The sequence below is a fragment of the Microtus oregoni genome, unplaced genomic scaffold (assembly GCF_018167655.1).
Source record: "Microtus oregoni isolate MIOR12 unplaced genomic scaffold, Mior012 000013F_ref0000133, whole genome shotgun sequence".
NCBI classification, from domain to species: domain Eukaryota; kingdom Metazoa; phylum Chordata; class Mammalia; order Rodentia; family Cricetidae; genus Microtus; species Microtus oregoni.
In genome coordinates this window covers 46,021,900-46,047,268 of record NW_024543072.1, presented here as the reverse complement: position 1 = coordinate 46,047,268, position 25,369 = coordinate 46,021,900, and the positions used below count along the sequence as shown (strand labels likewise).

General features: G+C 42.7%; 1 protein-coding gene across 2 annotated transcripts in view; it reads right to left on the bottom strand.

The window, feature by feature from the left end:
* Rgl1 (ral guanine nucleotide dissociation stimulator like 1) overlaps window positions 1-25,369 on the bottom strand; it is a 277,227-nt gene that overhangs the window by 136,574 nt on the left and 115,284 nt on the right. For both annotated transcript variants that reach the window (XM_041662621.1, XM_041662623.1), the window contains exon 2: window positions 16,809-16,972. In XM_041662621.1, the coding sequence (XP_041518555.1) occupies window positions 16,809-16,940 (132 nt within the window). In that variant the 5' untranslated portion in view covers window positions 16,941-16,972. The remainder of the gene's footprint in view (window positions 1-16,808; window positions 16,973-25,369) is intronic.

Genomic DNA, 25,369 nt, shown 5'->3' with positions numbered 1-25,369 from the left:
AGACACCAGACTCTGAATTATCGGTTCCTAAACTGATAACCTGAATATAAAAAGTGAGCCGTGGGCCGGTGAGATGATTGAGCAGGTGAAGGTGCTTGCCATCCAGCCTGGAACAGAAAAGAGGAAGGACAGAGAGACTCTACAAAGTTGCCCTTTTGCCTACACACATGTGCTGTGTTATGAGCTCCCACACATATAAAATAATAAACAATAATAATTTAGGAGGTTTGTTTTGGTGGGGTTTTTGGATTTTGTTTTTGCTTTTCAAGACAGGATTTCTCTGTGAGAACTCACTCACATTGTAGACCAGGCTGGCTTCGAACTCACAGAGATATGCCTGCCTCTGCCTCCTGAGTGCTGGGATTAGTGGCATAATAGTAAATTTTTAAAGATCAGCTTGGGTGGTTGGAGAGATGGTTCGGTATTTAAGGGCAATCCCTACTCTTTTTTTTTTTTTTTTTTGGATTTTCGAGACAGGGTTTCTCTGTAGCTTTTTTGGTTCCTGTCCTGGAACTAGCTCTTGTAGACCAGGCTGGCCTCGAACTCACAGAGATCCGCCTGCCTCTGCCTCCCGAGTGCTGGGATTAAAGGCGTGCGCCACCTTCGCCCGGCATGAAATAAGCCAAGCTAAGACCAGGCTTTTATAAGCAATAAAAGGTCTCTCTGCATGTGATTTATTTGGGAGCTGAATAGCAGGTCCCCAAAGAGCATAAATAGATAGATAGATAGATAGATAGATAGATAGATAGATAGATAGATAGAAAAATAACCAATTCACAACCACCTATACCTCCAGCTCAGGGTATACAACCCCCTCTTTCTGGCCTCCATGGGCGCCTGCAGTCAGTCATGTACACATACCCACCCACACCCACCCACACCCACACACAGTTAAAATTGAAATATGCCTTGAAAAAAGCAAAAAGACTTTTCAAAGAACCTAAATCCACTGGTTTTGTGGTCAATCTGAGTGAACTAAGGAAAAGGAAAACTGGGAGCAGTATTAATGAGCCCGTGCTGTGTGCTGGCCTCTGTCTACACAGTATGTGTAGACTGTGTGTCCATCTTCCTATAAGGCTATTAATATACACATCTTCTAGATTTTTTTTTAAAAGTTGAGACTTAAAGGATTAACTCCTGACCAAAGTTTACACAGCCAGACGTCAGGACCACATTTAAACCCATTGTGCTTAGACACATAATCCATGGCGCTTTCCTCCTCATTCCTGACATACTGACTTCTGTCAGTGTTTGGGAGGAGCACGAGCTTGCTGAGCCAGAGGATGCGCTTTCACATATGTTATCCATTCGCTTACCATATCAGTGAAGTGCCTACTATGGGCTGTGCACTGCTACTGCTCACAAATGTACAGAAAGTGGAGTTAAACAGAACACTGCATGCGCAAGCCTTCTGCCTATTAAGGCTGAGCTGGAGAATAGGAAGGGAGGAAGTAACGTGAGTCCATGGAATTTCTCCATTGCAAAAAATATATCTGCACTTACATATTTTATTATATGCATCAAAACAAATTAAGAAAAGCAGCAGCAAAAGGCTGAATTGACCCCCCTGGTTAAGGTGACAAATGATGAATTACTGACTACAAGGTTTTCATGGTCCTACAAAAACGAGAGTTTGGGCGAGTAGTGCGGGAAGACTTTATCAGGAAACTGTGTATTTGTTTACGCAATAACACCAAGTGCGACGTGCAGGGATGAACACTTTGGTCTGTTCCCCTGTGTCTTCCCAGTCTTCTCCTTCAGGTCTTGTGGCTCTGAGGTTTGGGTCTGGCCCAGCAAAGCCTTCGCATCTTCCCTACTTTCCCTGCTTGCCACAGGAAACGGCTGTCCACTCTCCACTCAGAGATTACTGGTCTCCGTGTGCAAGCTTTAGACCAAGGGCTTACCTACTCTGTTCCACGGAGCCTGTGGTGGAATTCCCCTCGGAACCCCTCACTTCTTTCCTGACAGCAGTGTTGTCAGTTTGAACTTCTCTGGGGAAATGGTATGGCACCTGTGTGTTCGGACTCCCGGCTCTTTTTGCCTCCTCGACTCTCCCGCACTCCCAATTAGCCCTTAAAACCCTCTCCTCCTACCCTGATAAAGCATGATCCTCCATCACAATGTTCCAGTCTCTTTTTCTGCCATGTTTAACTGGCTGGGTCAACTTTACTCTGAGACAATTCAGATTTGTTCTGGCGTGGCATTTATCTTGCTGGAAATGAATGCCTGAGGCAACAATGCGCAAGTTTGTAAGCACAGCCGCCCATGGGGGTCAACAAGGGTGGGAGGAGCTCTCTGCTTACTGAAGACGCCTTTCACCGGTTGTTTGTCTCTTTCACTGTTTCCACTATGTGCTCATGTTGTTGATTCTTGGAAATCCTGTCAAATTGTAATGTTTCTGTTATCAGTCAGTACAAGTCCCACAATGAAACTCAAGGCTCGGAGCCCTGGGTCCATTCTTTTATGATGTCAGAGAGACAGAAATCGTCACCTTGACACACCAAGAGAATTACGGATCTGCCCATGGCCTTGCTCATTTGTTCACTGTTTGTTCATTCTACAAAACAGCTCAACATTGTAAGGATACAGCTGTGAGCAAAACAGTGCAGTGCCTCATGCTAAGAACTCGTCTACTAGACAAGGGCGGCTAACAGGCAAACCACAATCAAGACAACAGATATGCATCAAAGAAACAGCTCAGTAGAGAGGAACAGGGGACAGAGGAAGGGATGGAGGGGAGGAGAGAAGGAGGGAGACAGGAAAAGGAAAGGCGAGAGAGTGCTATAGTAAAGCTTTCCCCACAGGCTCATGTTCCCCAGCTGTGGAACCGCTCTGAAAGGTCATAAATTAGAACCTTCCGGAGGTGGAGCCTAGCTTGAGAAAGTCTGTCACTGGAGGGTGGACCTGGAGGGTTACATTCAAGCCCCACTTCCTGCCCCAGTCCACTCCTCCCTGCATCGTGACTGCAGAGGTGATGTTGACCAGCTGCCTAACTCTTGGGCTGCCATAGTCAACAAAGGGCTCCCACTGTCAACACGCTTTCCTTCCCTTCCTCCCATGATCACCATGTCTCCTCAAACTATGACCCAAAAAGTCCTTGTTCCCTAAAGTTGCTTCTTTCAAAATGTTTCAAATAACTAATACAGGGAGGAAGGGAGAGAGGGGGGAAGGGAAGGAGGGAGGGAGGGAGGGAGGGAGGGAGGGAGGGAGGGAGGGCAAAGGCACCTCTCCTTTGTTGAGCCGGGTAAGTCTGAGTCCTCCTGTCTCGGTGTCCCGAGTGCTAGGATACAGGCACCACAATGGGTGAGAATTGTAGTGTGGTGGGTGGGGGAGGAGGGACCGAGTGAGGAGCCAGCATTCAGTCGAGAGACCAGCATGCTGTGCAGAGGTGTAGTGTTGCCAGCAAGGAGGCAATGCTTTGAAGAACATTAACCCTTTCTCATGAGTATTCTTCCTTACCCCGACTCACCCAAAACTTGGCCTTTCTCAAAGTCTCTTCATTTAGGAAGTTTCCTAAGATTGCTAGAGCAGGCATTCTCATCCAGAAAACCATGAATGCGTGGGATGCCAGACTGTAGAGGAAGGGAGGTTAAGGAAGGCAGACACTAAGGAACCTGAGCCTGAGCAGAATGGGGTCGGCACCAGCTACCCACTGTGGTGGGGAAAGTACAGCCTTTCTAGTTTTTTGACCCAATATTTGTAAGGCAGAGACAAATTTAAATAACGTCATCCCTTCCACACACTTGCCACTTCTGAGGACAGACAAGTCAGGACAGAACAGGCTAATTTACTATTTAACTACTTTCCAAATGTCTACAGGATACCAGTCACTCTGTAAGCCCCTCAGCCCATTCCCTGCCTCATCATGGCTCCATGTCAAGAGTGTCCTGACAAAATGGACTTCCTGATGAAGCAGGAGGAGACCCTGAAGATGCTTCAGACACACTTTAAGAAGCACGCCTTTAATCCCAGCACTCGGGAGGCAGAGACAGGCGGATCTCTGAGTTCTAGGCCAGTCTGCTCTACAGAGGGAGTTCCAGACAGCCAGGAACTGCACAGGGAAACCCAGTCTCGAAAAAAAGAAAAGAAAAGGAAAGAATTGATGTGCTGAAAAAATTGTCTCAAACCCTTTTCTTAGAGTGAAGACATTCAAGGATGAATTATTTCAATAAACTGGTCACCATGCCCCCCCAACTCCATGCCTTTGATTTAAATTAAATTTACTGAGATTTCCCTTATTTTTTTACATAAAAATACAAAGATATGCCCATGTCTGACATAGTGAAGGCAAGACTCAATCCAGGCCAGGGAGCCTAGCAGAGCAGGCTAAACTGACTCCAAGTCTAAGATATTTTTTAGGAGAAAGCCCTCTGTATAAGAATACTGGCTTGCTATGTCCTAGAAGGGTTTGCCTTTTCCCATTTAAATACCTGTCACGTGAGCAACCTAAATCAGCAGCCAGGATAAACTAGGGTTATAAGCCACAGAGGAGAGAACCCATCTGTTTGAATTCGGGAACACTGCTTCGAGAAACACACTGCTAAAGCTGGAGAGAAAGAAGGCCCAGGGATTCTGACACAGCCACATCTAGTTTGCTCCCACCCTAAAATAACTTGTGTACCTCAAGACAATGTCATTCAACTGGGTCCTGTTGTCTTCCTGAAAGATGACCCTCTGTGAATCTTAGGAAGGCTTCTCTCACCAGACACAGGCAAGGTGCAGCCAGGTTCAATGCAACAGGCATTTTAAAACAGAGATGATCCTGGACTATGAGAACTTCCAGAATCTAGGAGACATTTTGAGTTTGAGCAATTATCATACACATGTATGTACACACACACTCACACATGAACATACACATACATGCACACACACATGAACATACACACACATGCACACACATACAGACACACACAAATACACACATTCATATGCGCAGGCACTTGAGCACATGTGCGCGCACACACACACACACACACACATTCACATCCACGTGCTCATGAGCACGTACACACACCATGCTCATGAAAGGAAAGAAGGAGGAGAAGGAAAGAAGGAGGAAGTAGAAATTTAACCTAAATATGGTTAAATAGAGGCAGGGCCTTTGGGGGAAGATGAGAGTTAGGTAAGTCATCAGAGCGGAGGCTCTGTGATCAAGAGAAAGAAGAAAAACACTAGCTTGTACTCTCTGTCCTTTGCCAGGTACTGTCCTGAGCCTTGTTGGGACTCACCATCATGCAAGCCACTGCCACATGCAGCCCTGCAACCTTGGACCAGAACCATGAGCCAAAACAAATCTTTTTCCAGTCGGCGGCACTGTGATACTAGCAACAGGAAACGGCTGAGGACAGTGGCGCTCCTCCCCGACAGACGCAGTCAACAGCAAGATTCCACCTGCCACGGATCACACATGCGGTTCGGCTCTAAGAATCCCTACGCCATAACTCAACCCTATCTCTGTGCCCAACCTATAGATGAGGAAACTAAGACACAGATGAAAGGATCTGCTGGGGTCATAGCCAGTGTGGCTGCAGAGTGAGGTTCTTCGTCTGCCCATGCATTTTTCTCTGTTCGGCAAGTGTTGGATGCCTACTGTGTACCAGACACCAGATAATATTTGATACAGATGAATATGGCAGAGGTCCTGCCTTGGAAGGCAGCGATGTACAAATATCTCTCAAGTAATGACAGAAAAACATAGTCATGTCACTAACCTGACCAGAGGGGTCAAGGATGACCTCCTTGAAGAAGCAATAAAAAGAGACTATGTAATATTAATGTAAATTCAACCATAATGAAAGTTTGACTTCCTGAGTGTCTCCTTTGACTTTGGACTGAAGGGACATATCATGAAAAAAAATGTAGAAAACTGAAAAGCCATAAAGGATACATATGGGAGCTAGAGAAACTTCCTTGACTACAGATGCACACCCATAGTGATAACTGCGCTTCAAGAACTGTGTTGTGAATGTTTCCATTCTATATATTACGATGGGTGGACATCTTTAAACTCTCCCTGGCCACGAGAGACTGACCATGAGACCTCTCTCAGGGAAGCTAGTCAATCACTAAAGGTAAAGGGCCCACAGCAAGTCTTTCACAGGTTAACCACTCCAGAACCACTTCTGTCTAGTAAAGAGATGCCATGCCCCATATTAATCATCCCAGGCTGAGTTATAGGCAGCTAGACATTAGCCTAAAGCTCCTTGAAATTCTGCATGAGCCAATCCTAAGCGGTTCACCTGTTCTGCCTTGTTTGACAGCTCTAATTCACCTACAGCAAGGTTCTAAATCTTCTCTCCACTTGTCCCCTAAACACCACTGTCCCTCCCTACGGCCTTCAGTGGCCTGCTTTACCTCCTGTGAACAGGACAAGCTGGTTTCTTCCCCCAAGGTCTTTCATGTCCCTCTTATGACCATTTCACACCCTGCTTATGACCACAGTGACTTCCTAACAAAAGAGCACAAAACAAGGACAATTGGTGTGTTTCTGGGTGGCTTTAATGTCCAAGGATGTAGTAGGAGCTGCGGGGCTGCACTCCGCCACCCAGCTCCCGCCACCAGCTAGCTTTACCCGAAATAACAACACAAAAACTATATTCTTTTAAACACTGGTTGGCCCATTATATCTAGCCTCTTCTCGGCTAACTCTCGCACCTGGACTAGCCCATTTCTAATAATGTGTATAGCACCCCAAGGTGCGCTTACCGGGAAGATTCTAGCCTACGTCCATCCTGGGTTGGAGTTCATTGCATCTGCCCCGGAGAGGGGAGCGTGGCCTCTGAGCTCACTTCCTCTTCCTCCCAGCATTCTGTTCTGTTTACTCCTCCCACCTATGTTTAACCTATGAGGGCCAAGCTGTTTCTTTATTATAATTAACCAATGACCTTCCTCCATCATTTCCCCTTTTTCTGTTTAAACAAAAAAAAGGAACGATTTAACTTGACATAGCAAAATTACATATAACAAAACAGTTATCAAGTAAGAATTAAAATATTTATATCGATTTTATCATTATCGTAACTAAGGAAAACTATAACTATTTTTCAACTCCATCAAAGACCTAAGTAAATGAGAAGTAAGCAACTTACAAAACTCTAGAAATCACAGAGACATCTCGCTGCCTGGACAGTCACCCAAAGTTCCTCTGTACCATTGGGGCATCCATCTTCAGCCTACAGGCCCATAGTTTTCAGCAGACATTTCAATGAAGCAGGAAATTTCAAAGGCAGTTCAGTCACTATCTGCTGTGTCCTGCAGAATGTCTTGCAGACTCCTTCATGAATCAGGAACCCCAAAAGATCATCTCGCCTTTAGGCAAGTTCAGCAGTCCTCTCTCTGTGGGTTCTTTGTGTCCAGTTTATGCAACAGTCCAGGCAAGAGCAGTTTCTTGCCCAAATGGCTATCAAACTCTATAAGGATCCTCTTCAATGCCCATCTTCTTCCTGAAGTAGATTGGTGCTGCCAGGAGCAGATTGTCTCATTGTCATGAAAAACCCTAAGTTATTAAAACATTTAAAATGCCATATTCTATAATCTTTGAAAGATATGAAGAATGCCTATCTAAAATATATCTATGTACATCTAGAAAATCTTAACTAACATGACTACAAACTTGACTATTACGATTATCTATTAACAACCTATATACATTACATTTTTAAGTGAACTACACAATCACAATACCTTAATCAAGATCAGAAATACATATACATATAACAAAATTGACCTTAAATTTGAATCACTAAAGCAAAATCCATATCAATGCAAATTATTCATATCTATATCACATCCCCCTTTAAATGTAAAAGAACATTTATAAACAATATTTGGGAATATGGGCACAGTTATTTCTTTCCAAACTGCTTCCTGCTGTATGGGGGCGCTGTTAATCAGATATTTCAGGGTATAACCTGTGTGCTAGGTTCATCTCAGTCGTCAATTGAGTGAAGTAAATTTTTGAGGGTGTTCACAGCAACCTTTTAGGAGGGCGTGGTCTATCATACCATATTGGGATGGAAGCAATCCACAGGTTGTCATCGTCTGTGAAAACAAAAGAAGAATCTCTTTTCCAAAGTATCGTATCCTTAGATCCAAATTCTGAAGTCAAGGTATTTTCAAAATATCTATGTTGGATTAGTTCAGCAGCATTTATAAACAAATATCTTTTGGCATCTGTTGCTCCTTCCTCAGCATTCAAACAATTCAAAGAGAGCATAATAGCATATAGTATCAAGATTCTCATTGTATTTTCCATCTTTGTGCAGCTTTATTTTAACTCTATTTTGTTTATTTTTACTTTTTACTTTTTGCTTTTTGAGACAGATTCTCTGTATATCTTTGTCCTGGAATAACTCTGTAGACCAGGCTGTCCTTGAGCTCTCAGAGATCTGCCTGTCTCTGCCTCCCAGGCATTGGGATTAAAGGTGTATGCTACCACACCTTGAAGTCACAGAGTTCAACTCCGAGGTCAATCTACCTCTGCCTCCCAAGTGTTGGGATTAAAGGTGTGTACTACCACACCCAACTACTCTCTTTCTTCCTTATTTTTTTTTATTTTAAGAACTTTAACTTTTAGCCTGCATATATTTTTAACACACTGTAAATCATTTAGAAATTTTCTTTGTCTTTGAATCTCTCTTTACTGTATATCTCTCCTTTTGTGACCAAATGAGTCTTTAAATTACAGAGTAATATGGGTAGGATTAAAGCCGTGGCTTTGTCAGCTAGATCCAGCCCATTCCTTAGCTTTCCAGCCTCATGGCGGATGTACCAGTTGTAGCTATGTTTATTGCCACAAGTCTATGGCGTTTCAAGGTCCCTGCCAGCAAGTAAGTTGCAGCATTATGTCCACAGACAACACTCAAGTCCTCTCTCTGGAGTCGGCCCTCCTGCCTCAAACAGTCAGAGTTTGCCTTGGCAGGACGGCCCAGAAAGCTGGCATTTTAAAACAACACAAGTCTTTTCCTGCTACTGCTGAAAACAAACAAGCATTCAGTTGGCTTTTATCAACACCATTTAAATGTTTCGTGGCAGGACCTCTTAAGAGCTGCAGGGTTTTGCAGCTAAAGCTGAGTCAGGAAGCCTCTCTTAGATAAGAGCACTTACTTGCCTCTAGCAGGCAGAGCAGACCCGAGAGATTGCTGCTACCAAGAAAACATGCTTTACTCTCTCCCAAGCTTTCTCAGGCTTTCAGTGGATTCAGTTGTCCTCACGTCTGGGCGCCATTCTGTAGTAGGAGCTGCGGGCTGCGTTCCTGCCACCCAGCTCCCAACCACTGGCTAGCTTATGCCCCAAAATAACGACACACAAATTGTATTTACTTAAACACTACTTGGCCCATTATATCTAGCCTCTTCTCGGCTAACTCTCGCACCTGGACTAGCCCATTTCTAATAATGTGTATAGCACCCCAAGGTGCGCTTACCGGGAAGATTCTAGCCTACGTCCATCCTGGGTTGGAGTTCATTGCGTCTGCCCCGGAGAGGGGAGCGTGGCCTCTGAGCTCACTTCTTCTTCCTCCCAGCATTCTGTTCTGTTTACTCCTCCCACCTATGTTTTAACCTATGAGGGCCAAGCCATTTCTTTATTATAATTAACCAATGATCTTCCTCCATCACAAGGAAGGAACAGGCATTGAAGGGAACTAGTGAAACATAGACACTCCAGTGTGGAGCAGAGCTCAGTTACCCAGAAACACTACAAAGAGCTGAGTGCTTCAGGCTGCCGTCTACAAAGCCAGGAGGTCGATAATAATGGATGTGTCCCCAAAATCTGAACACTGAGATCCTAACTCCCGGTGAGCATAGGAAGCAGGACTTTGGAGGTCCTCAGGCTGTGAGGGTGAAGCCCTCACGAGCAGGGTGGATGGTCTTGTAAAGGAGACCCCAGAGGTTCTCCAGCTTCCCAGGCCCCGTAGAAACACAGCAAAATGTCAGTTGTCTGTTACCTGGAAGAGGCCCCTTATGGGAATCCAACCAGGTTGACACACTGGTCGAGAACTTCCCACCTCCAGAACTGTACGAACGAACTGCCTGTTATTTACAGTAGCTTTGGTCATCCGAGCTGCTATCTAATAGCTGTCTAACATGGAAAGTCAGATGGCCAGTGATGTTTGGAGCAGCTCCGATGGCCCATCAGCATCTGTTTACAGGAGCTGCAGAGCCGTGCTCTCTGACTACTCTGTGATTTGTTAGGAGCTGAGGTTGCTGCCCGAGTCAGAACTGGCTAAGGTCAGAACAGGAAAGTAAGTGTAGAATCAGGCAGGTTATGAAGCTTATAGCAGCTCCACAAAGAGATCAAAGAGCAGAACTGGAGAGAGACTAACTGAACTTCAACCTTATTCTGCCCCTTCTCAGCTACTTATCTTAGGGCATGTGTTTTAATCTCTAATCTTCAAATTTCTTATGAATAAAATGAAGATTTCCTGGGGCTGTGATGCTTAAATATGAAATCCCCAAACACAGTTTTTATTTATCCTTGATATTCACATTCATTCATAAATATTCATACGATATATTGTGATTATATTCTTTCCCCTCTCCCCAATTCTTCCCACTCTGCTACTCGTCCACCTTCATGTTCTTTCAAAACACAACAACAACAACAACAAAAGCCACCAAAAAAATCACAGAGTCTGATTTGCCAGTCACAGTTCTTAATATAAAGGTGGGGTCCAGTCAACTATACTTTTCCTCCTTTACAAACTCCAGTGGATGTGCATTCAATCGCGATATTCATTTCTCACTACTGATGCTGTCAACTTTACTCATCTCAGAACTCATGCTTCAAAGCACTTTATGCATTAATAACTTCCTAGCAAGTAAATTTTTGCTTCTTGGCCTCATATGGAAATTTTGGCAGACAGAAAAAGGAATTCCTAAGAATTGTATAGAAGAGTCGGGTTCTGCCATCAAACCCCAGCCTTTAAGTTCAACAAAGAGCTGGCTCCTCAGAATTTAACAACACACTCCCACTGCTTTTCCAAACTGTCATCCAGTTTTTAAAAGATCTCCTTCTTCCTGTCCCTAGGATGAGTATGATTTAATCTCTGAAGCACGCATGATGAACACATTACTATTCCCTCCTCCAAGAACGTGATGTGTCAACACGGGGCCTGGTCCCTGAGCTGGATAAAGAGAGAAAGGTCATGTCCTGTTTCCATTCAGGCAGTCAGTACTTCACTTTCACAGACTGTCTCTGCCCCCTGGCCACAGAGAATAGTGCCTGTTTTGTTGGCCTCCTCACACATGCAAAAACTGAACACAGATAAGTCTAGTGTTTATACAAATCCACTAAAGAGTCAAGCAGCAATACCACAAAAATCTAATATAATAAGAAACCAAATCACTAGAACGTAATGCTACCTCAAAAATGTATCAAATGACTCTCCCACAAACACAAAAATGACAACATTTTGGTTTACATTACCATTTAGAGAAACAACATATGACCATTAAATCATGAAAAAATTCACTAGTCAGCCGAGTATTTATTTCAATCTGTGTCTAGCAGGATGCCAGTGCTTTGAGGTTTATAAGCGAAGTAAAATTAAGATGGAAGGACACGGTCTCAAGGATAGACAGTCTTGCTGGTAAAAGAAAATTACCATCTTGCAGAAAAAGAACTGCCCCAAATAATCCCTAGTGTAACTTTGACTTGCACAGTGGGGACAGAGAAGAGAGCAGGTAGTGTAAGCAAGTATGGTCTGGAAGCATTCTGGGCCACTCCACACAGGTCTGACAGAGACCCGCTGGAAAATAAACCTGACCAAGTTACCGCCATGCCCAAAGCCCTTCATTGACTCCCCAGGGACCACAGGACACATTGAAACTTCTGAGTGAGGAGCACAGGCTTCTCATACACATCTACTCTGTTTCTCTCCTGCCACTCCTCTTCTATTATAGGTGCTCAGGATTCTAGGCTATCCTAACACTCCTCCTATGGAGAATCGATCTCATTCCCTGATAGAAGTCTTTAAGTTGGGCTAATTTCCACTTTTCCCTTCAAAATGCACTTGGGTACCACTAGCTATGACGCTTGCTTCCCTGACACCCACAGCCACACAGTGTCTGCTCTTGGAATACTGGTGGGCACGTTCATTACAATATCTAATACACTGATCTTCAATTTTCAACTTATTGAATTAAGATAGAAAAATAACAAGTCAGTTTAATACACACACTAAAAAAGTTTGATAAAATAAAACAAAACATCTTAAGCTTGGTGTGGTGGCACACACCTTTAATCCCAGCACTCAGGAGGCAAAGACAGGGGGATCTCTGTGAGTTTAAGATCAGCCTGGTCTACATATTGAGTTACAGGACAGTCAAGGCTATGTAGAGAGACCTGCCTCAGAAAAAATAAAATAAAATATCATTCTCAATACATTGATAAACTGTCAAGAAATTCATATCTCTCCAAAGCCAAAGCTTAGCTAGAAGTAGAACCCACAAAGATGGGCACTGAGGTCAGCATCTATGCAGTAGAGGGCATTGGCCAAGTCAGGCAACACTTCGCTTTTCTCTGTGACGTCTGTTTAACTGTCAACCAAGTTTCACTGGTACTTGTCATGGTACTGTACCTTCACTCAGAGTACTGCCCCAACAGACATCATCCTTCACACCCCCACATCCACGTGGGGCTTCAACTCCGCAATTAAATACAAACTCGTATAGGGTGTGACATAAGTGACAGACAGGGATGGGGAGAGAAGAGGGAAGAGGGATAGGGACTACTGGGAGGAAAAGCTAAAACTAAGGGGGATTTGAGGGGCCTTAAACCTAATATCCTAAAATATATGCATTTTTTAATCTAAATGAAATCACCAAATAATGGGGAAGACAGAGCCCCAACTGGACATCTCTTGTCACCAAGTGAAGCTTCCAGTACCAGGCTACATCTAATCAAGTTCCTGGCCTAAGAGGTCCCATGGGAACCCCCAAAGAACCCAGGCTAAACTGACAACAGGACCCAATTGCTGAAGACAATACTTATACAATTCATTGAATATGATAGAGAGGTCAAGCTAGTGCCTACCTAGAGCCTTCACCTCTATGGACTAGTGTTCATGGTTCTGGAAAGTATTCTGCATGAAATCAAAGAAGGGTAAACACCAACCCAGTTACAAACCCTTTGATCTACAATGGTGATCTCCTTGCAAAATACACTGGTGTAATAGTGGCACAAAGCTTTGGGAGTAACCAACAATACCTGATTTGAGTTAATCCCCACTCTTGAGATGGAACCCATATGCAATACTGCTTGGGTGACCAAGAACCTGAGACTAAATAGCCCAGGGACCAAGAGAAAAACCAAATACTACTGTTCTGCTAAAGGAAGATAGCAATAAAATGACTCCCATTGTGACATTCTGCTGTATTCATAGATCAGTGTCTTGCTCAGCCATCATCAGAGAAGCTTCCTCCTGCAGCAGATGGGAGCTGATACAGAGACCACAGCCAGACATTATGCAGTGAGAGACGTTGGAATACTTAGATCAAAAGAAGATATCTCAGCACATCCCACATCATGTATCTATCAAATCCCTTCCCTCGGGGCTTTAGGAAACTGCAGAAGAAAAGACAGAAAGAGTCTAAGATCCAGAGGGATGGAGAACACTAGGGCAACCAGGCCTTCTAGACACGGCAGGACCAATGCACATATGTTCTCACAAAGACTGAGGTAGCATGTGCACAGGGCCTTCATGGTTCTGCACCAATGGGGTCCCAGAGCTGAAAGGAAACACACACCCTCACCCCTAGCACAGAAGCTATCTACAACTGATAGCCACTCCAAGGAAACAAACCACGCATCAGGGTAGGGGCCCGGCACTAGATGGCCAACACAGAGTGAACAAAACAGCACCTTTGGAGGTTCTTTGTCTCATAATGTTAAGTCGGGGCTTTATGGTTTTTGAATCTTACAGGTCCTTTGCTTATCTACTATAGTATCTAGTTTTGTGTTTTTATGTAAACCGTGTGCGCATAAATGGTGTTCTCTGTGTCTATATGTATTTTTATGGAAACCGTGTGCACATGAACAGTGTTTTCTGTGTCTGTATGTGTTTCTTGTGCTTTTTCTAGTTGGTTGTTCTTGGACATTCCAATTTGTTTTATCTTAATTATGGTAATTATTATTCCTTAGATGCCTGTTTTCTAACAAGAGACAGAAGGGTGTGAATCTGGATGGGAGGGGAGGAAACAACTAGGAGGAACAGACAGAGGGCAAACTGTAATCAGAATATATTATTTGAAAAAATCTATTTTCAATAAAATAAACAAAATGGCTTTCCATTGGTAATGCTATCAAAAACAAATGGAAATCCTCCCTGGAGGAAATTTCTTTCATTCCCAAGAAAAATAACTTCAGCCAAAAACCACACCTTATGTGAGGGCAAACAGACAGAGCAGAGAATAGAATAATAAACGCACAGTTTTCGAATTAGAATTGGAACTTTAAAATCATTACACTTAATACTGTTAGAGAAAAACATTATGGAGTCTCCCTTGCCTCCTATCTGTATTACTGTATGTGTAAAAAATTCCAGGACAGGCTCCAAAGCTACAGAGAAACCCTGTCTCGAAAAACAAAAACAAAGCAAAACAAAAAAAAATCAAAGTCCCAGATGATCTTTACACAGACTAGTCTTAAGGAAATTTGAGGGATGTACTAATGCCTGTCACTAAATTGAAGGACAAGCTTGCTTACTGCCTGCTAACAGAAAGCAAGACTCCAGATCAGTGTTCACATCCTGTGCAGGTATCGACTTAGGCCACCTCTGTCCCTCTTGGAGGAACAGGACAAAGGAGCCAGAGCAAACGTGTGCACACTCTGGCTACGGCTTTTACTGTGCAGGAAAGTCGTTCACTGTCCTCCAGTATCGGGGAAACTGTGGCAACTAGAGCAAAATCTCAGCTCCTTCCTGGATCTTAACCCATGGGACTTCAAAGAGAAAAATATGCTTAGGAAGTAAGAGGCAAACAGATAACGACACTTTGTAAACCAAAACTCAAGAAGGAACTTTCAGAAGTAAAACACAGGTTAGTGATTAGGATACAGACATGAGATTCCTCAGAACGGACCACAATGAGAAATAAAATACAGTAATTCTGAACGAGGTTGGAGAGCATGAACAAAGAATGAAACAGAAAGTATGAATTGTGTAGCACTCACAATGAAAGACATCAATTCGTGTGTGTGTGTGTGTGTGTGTGTGTGTAGGAGAGAAAGAGAGTCTTGCTATCTTGTAATTCTCAGAAAAGTCAATACTAATGGAAAAATAAAAGCAGGTTCAAGCTGTCAAGTGACATTCACACACAAAATAAACATAGAATTAATAAAAATGTTTTAATTTTTAAAGCACTCTCAGATAAGACTGAGATGCCAAAAAAATTGACAAGCAATGAAGAAAATTTTATTTTATATCAACTAGATTTGAAAAATTATAAAATCTATTAATTCTAAAAGTTGACAGGCATGTATAATAGTGGAAATTTTTGCATTCTATTGGTATCACCACTTTAGAAAAAAATTGACAAGTTTTAAAATAAATAACCCCCAAATTTACTCAGGTATTAAAATGGAAAGTCTTACATATGGGCATGTGTAGCCTCAGCTCAGCATATCCTTCCGAGGTCTTCTCCTTCCATCATCATTTGCATGATTATATTGTGTTTATTATGAGCACCCTGCTGTTAGACACATGAGAAATAATATTTCTGAACCTTGCAGCTGAGGCCCAGGCCCTGGAAGCTTCCAGGTGAGCCGTCTGAAGACACTCTTGTCTTCCCAGGACCATTTACCAAGCGTTCAGTGTTTTCCCTATCACATTTCCATACCACATTAGCGGTTCTGAGGTTCTAGGCTTGCCTTCTCCCTGAGATGCTCTCTCCTTCTGTGATATCCCAGCTCTCACTTCAGTTCAGAGGAGTCAGGATGGGTAAATGCCAAGGCCAGTGAAGGGAGGTTTTCCCAAGCTTGGTATCAACTCCATCCTCGTTTCCAATCTTCCTGTCACAGCCTCTCGTTCAGCTGTGCCTCGGGGAGGTGCTTCTTCAGCACCTCATCATTACTTATGAGCATATCCCAAACACACAACAGAAACAAAAGCCAAATATATCATTTCCACGAATCTCTCACTTTCTATCTTCTACACACAACACATACAAACACACAAATACACACATACACACATACATAAACACAAGAGCACAAAGCACATACACATACAAATACACACACACACACATACACAAACACAAACACACGATACTAGCTTTTGTTGAGTCTTCAATAAAAGGCCTGAGAAAGAAGAAAATCCCAGAAGAGCAACCCTGGGAGAGAAGACAGGAAGAAGGCTTTCATCTCTATCAGGCGGTATCCGAGAGTTCACAGGGCAAGTTACCTGCATATCAATGTGAGTTATAATTTTATGCTTTGGCTCTGAGTGCTATTACCTCCTTTACCTTATTCACTGTGTCATCAATAAAGCCCAGTGGACATATCTTTGGCTTACTGTTCTCCAGTCTTAGCTGTGCCTGTGGCCCCTGACATATCTGTGCCTTACTGGTTTCCAGTCTTAGCTGTGCTGTGGCCCCTGACATATCTCTGGCTTACTGGTCTCCAGTCTTAGCTGTGCTGTGGTCCCTGACATATCTCTGGCTTACTGGTCTCCAGTCTTAGCTGTGTTTGTAGCCCCTGAACAGACTTTCAAGCTGGTCTGGGGTGTCAGCTGCACCAGGAATTTTCCAGAGTCAGTGATGAGTAAATCTGTCATTGCACCAGCTCTGACATTGGTCTTGCCTTACCTCCTCTGTCTTTAAAACTTCCCATATTCGAGCATGATCCTCCACCAGCCAGTGTCCTGTGTTCTCTACTTTTGTGGAAAGTTTGACTTTAGACACCACTTGAGTAGGCTCTCCCTCAGATTTCCCGTCCATCTTGAAAGAGGCAAGCCGGAGGCATTACGGATCTGGTGGAAGAATAAAACACAAACTAGGTTATTGTGGGAGCCTAGGCAGTTTGGATGCTCACCTTACTAGACCTGGATGGAGGTGGGTGGTCCTTGGACTTCCCACAGGGCAGGGAACCCTGATTGCTCTTTGGGCTGACGAGGGAGGGGGACTTGATTGGGGGAGAGGGAGGGAAATGGGAGGCGGTGGTGGGGAAGAGACAGAAATCTTTAATAAATAAAAAAAAAAGCAAGAGGTAGTCACAGCTAAAAAAAAAAAAAAAAAAAAAAAAAAAAAAAAAAAAAAAAAAAAAAGTAAAAATGCCCAAACCGCAAGTGTTTCATGTTTTAGACTCTCTCAGAGTCTAAAATAAACTCTCCTGGCCAAGCAAAAAAAAAAAAATCAAAAATAACATTTGAAAAGATAATGAAAGCAAATTACTGTGCTTGATTTTTGGATAGTGAAACCACTGAAGACAATATTACAACAGACAGAACTCTTATGGCCACTTTTTATATTTAAATATTTAATGCTAGTATTTTAATGCAAGCTTCTGGAAGAATAGGGACACATCTTGATAATGGACAGTGATACAAACTTCACTATTAAAAGATTTTACTTTTAATTACATGGAGGGATCTGTGCTCGTAGATACAAGTGCCCTTGAAGGCCAGTAGAGGGCATGAGACACCCTGGAGCTGGAGCTACAGGTAGTTGTGAGATGCCAGATGTCAGTGCTAAGAACTAAACTTGGGTCCTCTGCAAGAACAGTGTAGGCTCAAAACAGAGGAGCCATCTCTGTATCTCCTGTGATACAAATTTCATAAGATTGTTTTTTAAAAATCTGCTTAATATATCTCTTGCCATTTTGTTCTGGACCCTGGAGAGGAAAGGTGAAAATGGGTGGGAGAAAAGGCAAGTCATAGAGGTCTTTTCATATTCTGTATTTCCCTGACAGCTTGGGAGAAACATTGGCTAAAGCACTGGGAGTTTAACTCCTCTAACACCCTGGGCTGCTGTGCATGCAAAGCTGTGTGTCAGGCACACACAAAATCCAGGAGATTTGTTCTCAAATCTCTAAGGCCTTATGCTCCAGGGCAGTAAGGTTGCAAACAAGCTTTAATAGTGTGTATAGTACAATATAATGTGTGAAATGCCACCGGAATGATGTTTCCAAACTGTGATGGAGGGCTGGGGGTGGCTGAACACACACCTAGCATGCACTAGGCCCTGGATTAGAGGCCCAGCACCAATAAATAAAAAGCAAAACAGAAACACATCCAATGGAAGCAGAAGGAGGCAGGAGATTCTCCTCAGTGGAAACAGAAGGAGGAGATTCTCCTCCAATGGAAGCAGAAGGAGGCAGGAGATTCTCATTTGTGTTTATCAGCTGTGTTGTCTTCATAGGCTCTGGGTTCAATGCTGGGGTCAAACAAGATCTTTCAATGGACCCTGATTCTACGTCTCCTTCGGCTCTCGTCAGAATCTCATTGCCCTGCTTCGGTGCCACACTGTCCTAAGGAACCTATTGCTTTCATTCAAGGCCCACAGATATACCCTTCCTAGGGTGACTTTCACAAAAATCTTATCTGTCCATGATATTCTGCTTCTTAAAATTTTCCTGGAGAAGTAAACAAAAGCTCCTCCACACAGCAGCAAAGGCCCTTTGCGCCTGGCTCCTTTCGCCTCCCTTTTCTCACTCTGCACATGCGCCACTGACCACTGACTCACCACCGAGGCCATACTATTTCAGCCATTTGAAAACACAAATGAGACTGGGCAGTGGTGGTGCATGCCTTTAATCCCAACACTCACTCGGAGGTGAGAATGGAGGCAGGGCGGGGGGGCAAGATCATCCTGGTCTACAGAGCAAGTTCCAGGACAGCCAGAGCTGTTACACACAGAAACTTGCCCCCCCCCAAAAAAAAGAAGAGGAAGAAGAAGGAAGAAGAAGAACAAGAACAAGAAGAAAAAAGATGATGATAAATAGAAAAAGAGAGGAAGAGGAACAAGAAGAAACACATATGGATCCCAAAGACATCTAGTCATTCTAGCTTTTATTTGTGATCTGTTGGCTCTAGTCCACACCCAAAGAGATTTAATGGGGACCCTGTCTATGCACTGAGGGTACACATACGACTTTAACATATCTACTTGCTTTCAACTTCATTTCCATCTTCAAGTCCTTTAAGAATCTTGAGACTATAGATGTTTCCTATCCAAAGCAAGTAGATATAAATGTTAAATGAATTTCAACTCATTAATTTAGTAACTCATGACAATCCAGAAATCAAAAAGAGACAGTATTTTGCTAATCACAAAATAAGCAATAAAGTCAAGTTATCTCCTCCTTAAACCTCATTGGCTTGGTGAGTTAAGTTCTTCATAATAAGGAAACAATGTATATTCAGCATGTATTCCAAGTGTCTATATTGCAAGATGGAATTGATCATTAATTAATAGCATGGTTTTTATAGCCCTAGTTTCAGGGAGTTGAGCATCTCTGCAAAAGGCAGGCCGTATGCTCATTAACCTGATCCCAAGTAAGAATAGATGGAAAAGTAAGACAGAGAAAGGGTCGGGATGACAACAGAAAAACAGAGACAAGTCTCTCTACAGAGGAGTTCTTTCTCTGCCTTAGAGGCTCGCATGCTCCATCTGGAAGCCATAGACAGCAAGGCTGTTGGCGTGGAGAGAGCCACCATGAGCAGATGATAACCCAGGCCATCGTAAGTATTTAGAAACATGGAGCACGCAACGAGCTCGCAATAGGGATCAGGAAACGCAACCTACACAATTAAGAATGGACAAAATTCCTCTGAGAGGACATACTGATAAATGATGCTGACACATGCAAGGAAATAAACAAGGCAGAGTCGTGGGGAGGTTTCAAGCCAAGAAAAAGGAAATTAAAAATAAACAGGCAAAATGGAAATAGACCAGATTAGTGGGGAAGGAAATTCCATTGTTGTTACTGGAGATAATACTGTAAACAACAAATAATAAATCAAAACAACGTGAGGAAGCTCCACAAGATGGCTTTGGCTGCACTCTCCACATGTCATGGAAATGTAACTGGATAAACGAGACAAATTACAAAATCTCAGAACAAACACCGTCCAGCTGTAAGCACAGTGTAAGCCAGTGACCCCACAGCACGGACTCTGCTGTCGGCCACAGCTGCTCTCTCATCTTGGCCATGTGGGTGACAGTTGGCCCATTTTCAGGGCTGAGACTGAACTCTCCTGTGAACTGGCTTCCCACAGGCTACTCCTTACCCTGTCTGGGGAAACATGCATTTCTGTGTTGGCAACAGTCCCTTAAAGCACCCTGCAGCCAAGGAGAGTCATAGAGAGGCAGTCAGCTCTTACAGGATTGATTCTGCAAGTTTTGGAGATTCTCCACCCACCATCCCACCCCTGACAGTGGAGGTCTTTCCCACCCACCCCTCATTATCTACACTAGAACCTGCCACTGGGCTCCATACTATCCTTTGAGCTCTCATCCACACAGTAACCTCATAAGGTGGTTGTCACTATTTTACCGGGGTGAAAAGTGAGATTCAGAAGGGCTAAGTAACTGTATTACACTACTAGGAAGTCAAAGGTTCCCAAGTTCATACCCCCCACGCCACCCAACCTCCAGGTCGTTTAAGAAGGCATTGTCTCCATCCCCTCTCCTACTCTCAAATCACTTCTGAAAGCCCCTCTCCATCCCCTCTCATCCCTGCTGGAGTACCCCCTGCTACCCCTGCCTGTGCACCAGGCTGATGTCAGTTTCTCTCTGACACAACAGCACCCCGTAGAGAGAGGCTCACACCCTGGTGGAACATAGGTAAGAACAGGCTAGATGAAGAGGGAAATTTCACCAGCAAAAGATTGATTATTCCTTTTCCTCTTCTCTGATTGGGGTAGGCTTTCCAGATGTGTGACTGACAGTCTCTACTTAGTCACATGGGACCCCTTGCTCAAAGGAATCCCATATATTTGGCTGAATGCTTGGCTACCCCACACCCAAATTATACAGCCACTGACTTGCCTGTTCCTCTTTGAGGATAAAGTATTTTATACGTTTTATTTTTTCAAACTTACATTTTCTTTCAGCAATTAATGAGTTAGCATTCTCCTACTTGTTCTCCTAAAGGCCAGCTAGTTTACGTGGCAGCCAGTTTTTGTAAACTGAGAACAAGAGACAATGTGGCCTTTCTCCTGTGTGCTATATCTTAGAGTAATGTGCTATCCTCTTTCTTAAAACAGAGGATCAAAGGTTACAAATTAGCCTCCATACAGATATCACTGACAAGAACCACCAAGAGCACCACATACATGTTGGAATCAACATAAAATTCAATGGCAATCTTCGTTTCTAGTTATGAATGAGTGCAAAATATCATAAACCTTACGAAAATCTGTTATCCTAAAATCCCCAACACCCCCAAACAACCATTTTATCAAACTCCTGGATGGTCAGAGAATTCACAAGCTAGACCCAGGCTGGGACAGGGGAGTAGAATGCTTTTTTAAAAAGCAAGTATATAATCAGAGAACACAGAAGCAAATTTTTTTCTTGTTAGACATTAAAAATTAAAATTTCTTGAGAAAAATTTCCTGCTGTCTCTACTGCAGGAAGCAGAGGAGTAAAATTTAAAAAAAAAAAAAAGCCAAGAGCAAGTGGAAGAAGGGTGCTCCCAAATGACACAGACAAAGGATTTTCCCATCAGAAGTCACATAAGGGTTTCCAAGGTCACCTTAACTTCAAGATCTGCAATTCTGACGTCTTCACCATGGCTAAACAATTTTGGTCTTTTAATTAGGGTTTTCCAGAGTTAAGTCAGATCCAAGGATCAATCTAATCAAAATGTGTCAATTGAAGAAACTAATAGCAGATTAAAACTGGAGAGACAACTATCCTTAAAATAGGATTATCACCAGAGAGAAAGATGCGTTTCTTGGTAAGGGAATAGTTCTTATACCCGAAGTTTGTATTTTTAATGTCTATAATTTTTATATTGGGGTATGCAAGCATGTGGCGTGTAGGCACGTGTACATGTGTATTTGTGTCCATATGCATGCACACATGCATGTAGAGCCCAGAGAATGATGGTGTGCATCTCCCTCTATTGTGTTCCATGTTATAGACTGAGATAGAGCAGTGGTTCTCAACCTTCTGATGCTGCGACCCTTTAATACAGTTCCTCATGTTGTAGTGACCCCCCCACCATAAAAATATTCATTGCTACTGCATAACTGTAATTTTGATAGTGTTATAAATCATAATGTAAATATCTGATGTGGGGACGGCACAGGCAGACGGCGCAGGTGGACGCTGGGGACCAGTGCAGTGGCGGATAACGCACAGGGGCAGCAGGCGGCGGGGACCGGCATGCAACACCGAGAGCAGATCGCCCCACTACAATTAAATCAAAGAGGTAGGCCTTTGATTGGCGAGGTCCCTGGCAAAAGAGGAGTCGGGTCCTGTTCCTGAAGACCCTTCTGAGGGGTGAGAGGGATCGTGGCCCCCAGCAGGAGCCAGGAAAAAGAGTGAGGGCATTTGGTAAGAAGAGCTCCTGGCCAGCAGGGAAACCTGAAACGGTTTTAAAAGACCCATTAGATAGCATCGATAGGAGGAGATGGTCAGGCGCCAAGACAAAAATTCACCCAACAATCTCAAAAACAACATGAAAACACCAGAATCCAATGATCTTACAACTGAAGGACTTGAACACCCTAACACAGAAGAAGTGGAAAAAATTGACTTTATGAAAGCAACAGAGTCCCTTAAACAACATGTGAAAAACGCCCTTATAGAAATGGATGAGAAGTATAACAAAAAGTTTGAAGAAATGAGTAAATACGTAAATGATACCCTGGGAAACTAAGAAAAAACAATCAAACAGGTAATGGAAACAGTTCAAGAACTGAAAACTGAAATGGAAGCAAGGAAGAAAACACAAACTGAGGACCAGCTGGATAGGGAAAATCTAGGTCAACGAGCACAGCCTACAGAAACAAGCATAATCAATAGAATACAAAAGATAGAAGAAAGAATCTCAGATTCTGAGGACACCATAGAGAAAATTAACACACTGATCACAGAAAACAGCAAAGCCAACAAATTCTCATCACAAAACATTCAGGAAATATGGGACACAATAAAAAGGCCAAACCTAAGAATAATAGGAATAGAAGAAGGAGAAGAGTAATAGCTCAAACACCCAGAAAATATTTTTAACAAAATTATGGAAGAAAACTTTCCCAACATAAAGAAAGATATTCCTTTGAATAATCAAGAAGCATACAGAACAACAAACAGACTGGATCAAAGAAAAACATCCCCTCGCCATATAATAATCAAAACACTAAATACACAGGTTAAAGAAAGAATATTAAGAGCTGCAAAGGAAAAAGGCCAAGTAACTTATAAAGGTAAACCGATCAGACTTACACCTGACTTCTCTATGAAAACCATGAGAGCCAGAAGGTCCTGGATAGAGAGGTACTGCAGAAGCTAAGAGACCATGGATGCAAACTCAAACTACTATACCCAGCCAAGCTACTGTTCACTATCAATGGAGAAATCAAGACATTCCAGGATAAAAACAAATTTAAACAATACGTAGCCACAAATCCAGCCCTACAGAAAGTAATAGAAAGAAAATCGCAACCCAAGAAACCCAACATTGCCAACACTGCCTACAATAATTCAGGCATCTAGTGACCCTTTACCAGCACAACTCAAAGAAGGGAGACACACAAACTCTACTACCAAAAACAATAAGAAGAACCGGAGTAAACAACCACTGGTCATTAATATCACTTAATATTAATGGACTCAATTCACCTATAAAAAGGCACAGGCTAAGAAATTGGATACGAAAACAGGATACAACATTCTGCTGTTTGCAAGAAACACATCTCAACCACAAAGACAGGCATCTACTCAGAATAAAGATTTGGGAAAAGGTTTTTCAAGCAAATGGTCCTAAGAAAAAAGCAGGTGTGGCCATACTAATTTCTAACAAAACTGACTTCAAACTAAAATCAATCAAAAGAGATCGAGATGGACACTTTATACTCATAACAGGAACAATTCATCAGGATGACATCTCAATCCTGAATATCTACGCCCCTAATATAAAAGCACCCACTTATGTAAAAGAAATATTACTAGAACTCAAGGCAGACATCAAACTACACACACTAGTAGTGGGAGACTTCAACACACCTCTCTCTCCGAGGGACAGTTCAATCAGACAGAAACCTAATAGAGAATTAAGAGAATTATTGGAGGTAATGAAGCAAATGGATTTAACAGACATCTATAGAACACTCCACCCAAATAGGAAAGAATACACCTTCTTCTCTGCAGCTCATGGAACCTTCTCGAAAATTGACCACACACTTGGAAACAAAGGAAACCTCCACAGATACAAAAAAATATCAGTGTCCACCTGTGTCTTATCAGATCACCATGGATTAAAGTTAGAAGGCAACAGCAATGCTACCCCCAGAAAGCCTACAAACTCATGGAAACTGAACAGTCAACTACTGAACCACACCTGGGTCAAGGAAGAAATTAAGAAAGAAATTAAAATCTTCCTTGAATTTAATCAAAACAAAGAGACAACATACTCAAACCTATGGGACATGATGAAAGCAGTGCGAAGAGGAAAGTTCATAGCACTAAGTGCCCACTGAAAGAAAACGAAGAAAACATACATCGGGGACTTAACAGCACACCTGAAAGCTTTAGAAAAAAAAGAAGCAGACGCGCCCAGGAGAAGCAGAAGACTGGAAATAATCAAACTGAGGCAGGAAAGCAACAAAATAGAAACAAAGAAAACAGTCCAAAGAATCAATGAAACAAAAAGTTGGTTCTTGGGAGAAAATCAACAAGATCGACTAACCCCTATCCAAACTAATCAAACGGCAGTGAGAGAATATGCAAATTAAAAAGATCAGAAATGAAAAGGGGGACATAATCACAGACACAGAGGAAATTCAGAGAATCATTAGATCTTACTACAAAAGCCTGTATGCCACAAAACTGGAAAATGTAAAAGAAATGGACACTTTTTTAGATAAATACCATATACCAAAGTTAAACCAGGAACAGGTGAACAATTTAAATAGACCTCTTAGTCGCAAAGAATTAGAAGCTGTTATCAAAAACCTCCCTACCAAAAAAAGCCCAGGACCAGATGGTATCAATGTGGAATTCTACCAGAACATACAAGAAGAGCTAATACCTATACTCCTTAATGTATTTCACAATATAGAAACAGAAGAGTCATTGCCAAATTACTTTTATGAAGCTACAGTTACTCTGATACCAAAACCACACAAAGACTCAACCAAGAAAGAGAATTACAGGCCAATCTCACTCATGAACATCGACACAAAAATCCTCAATAAAAT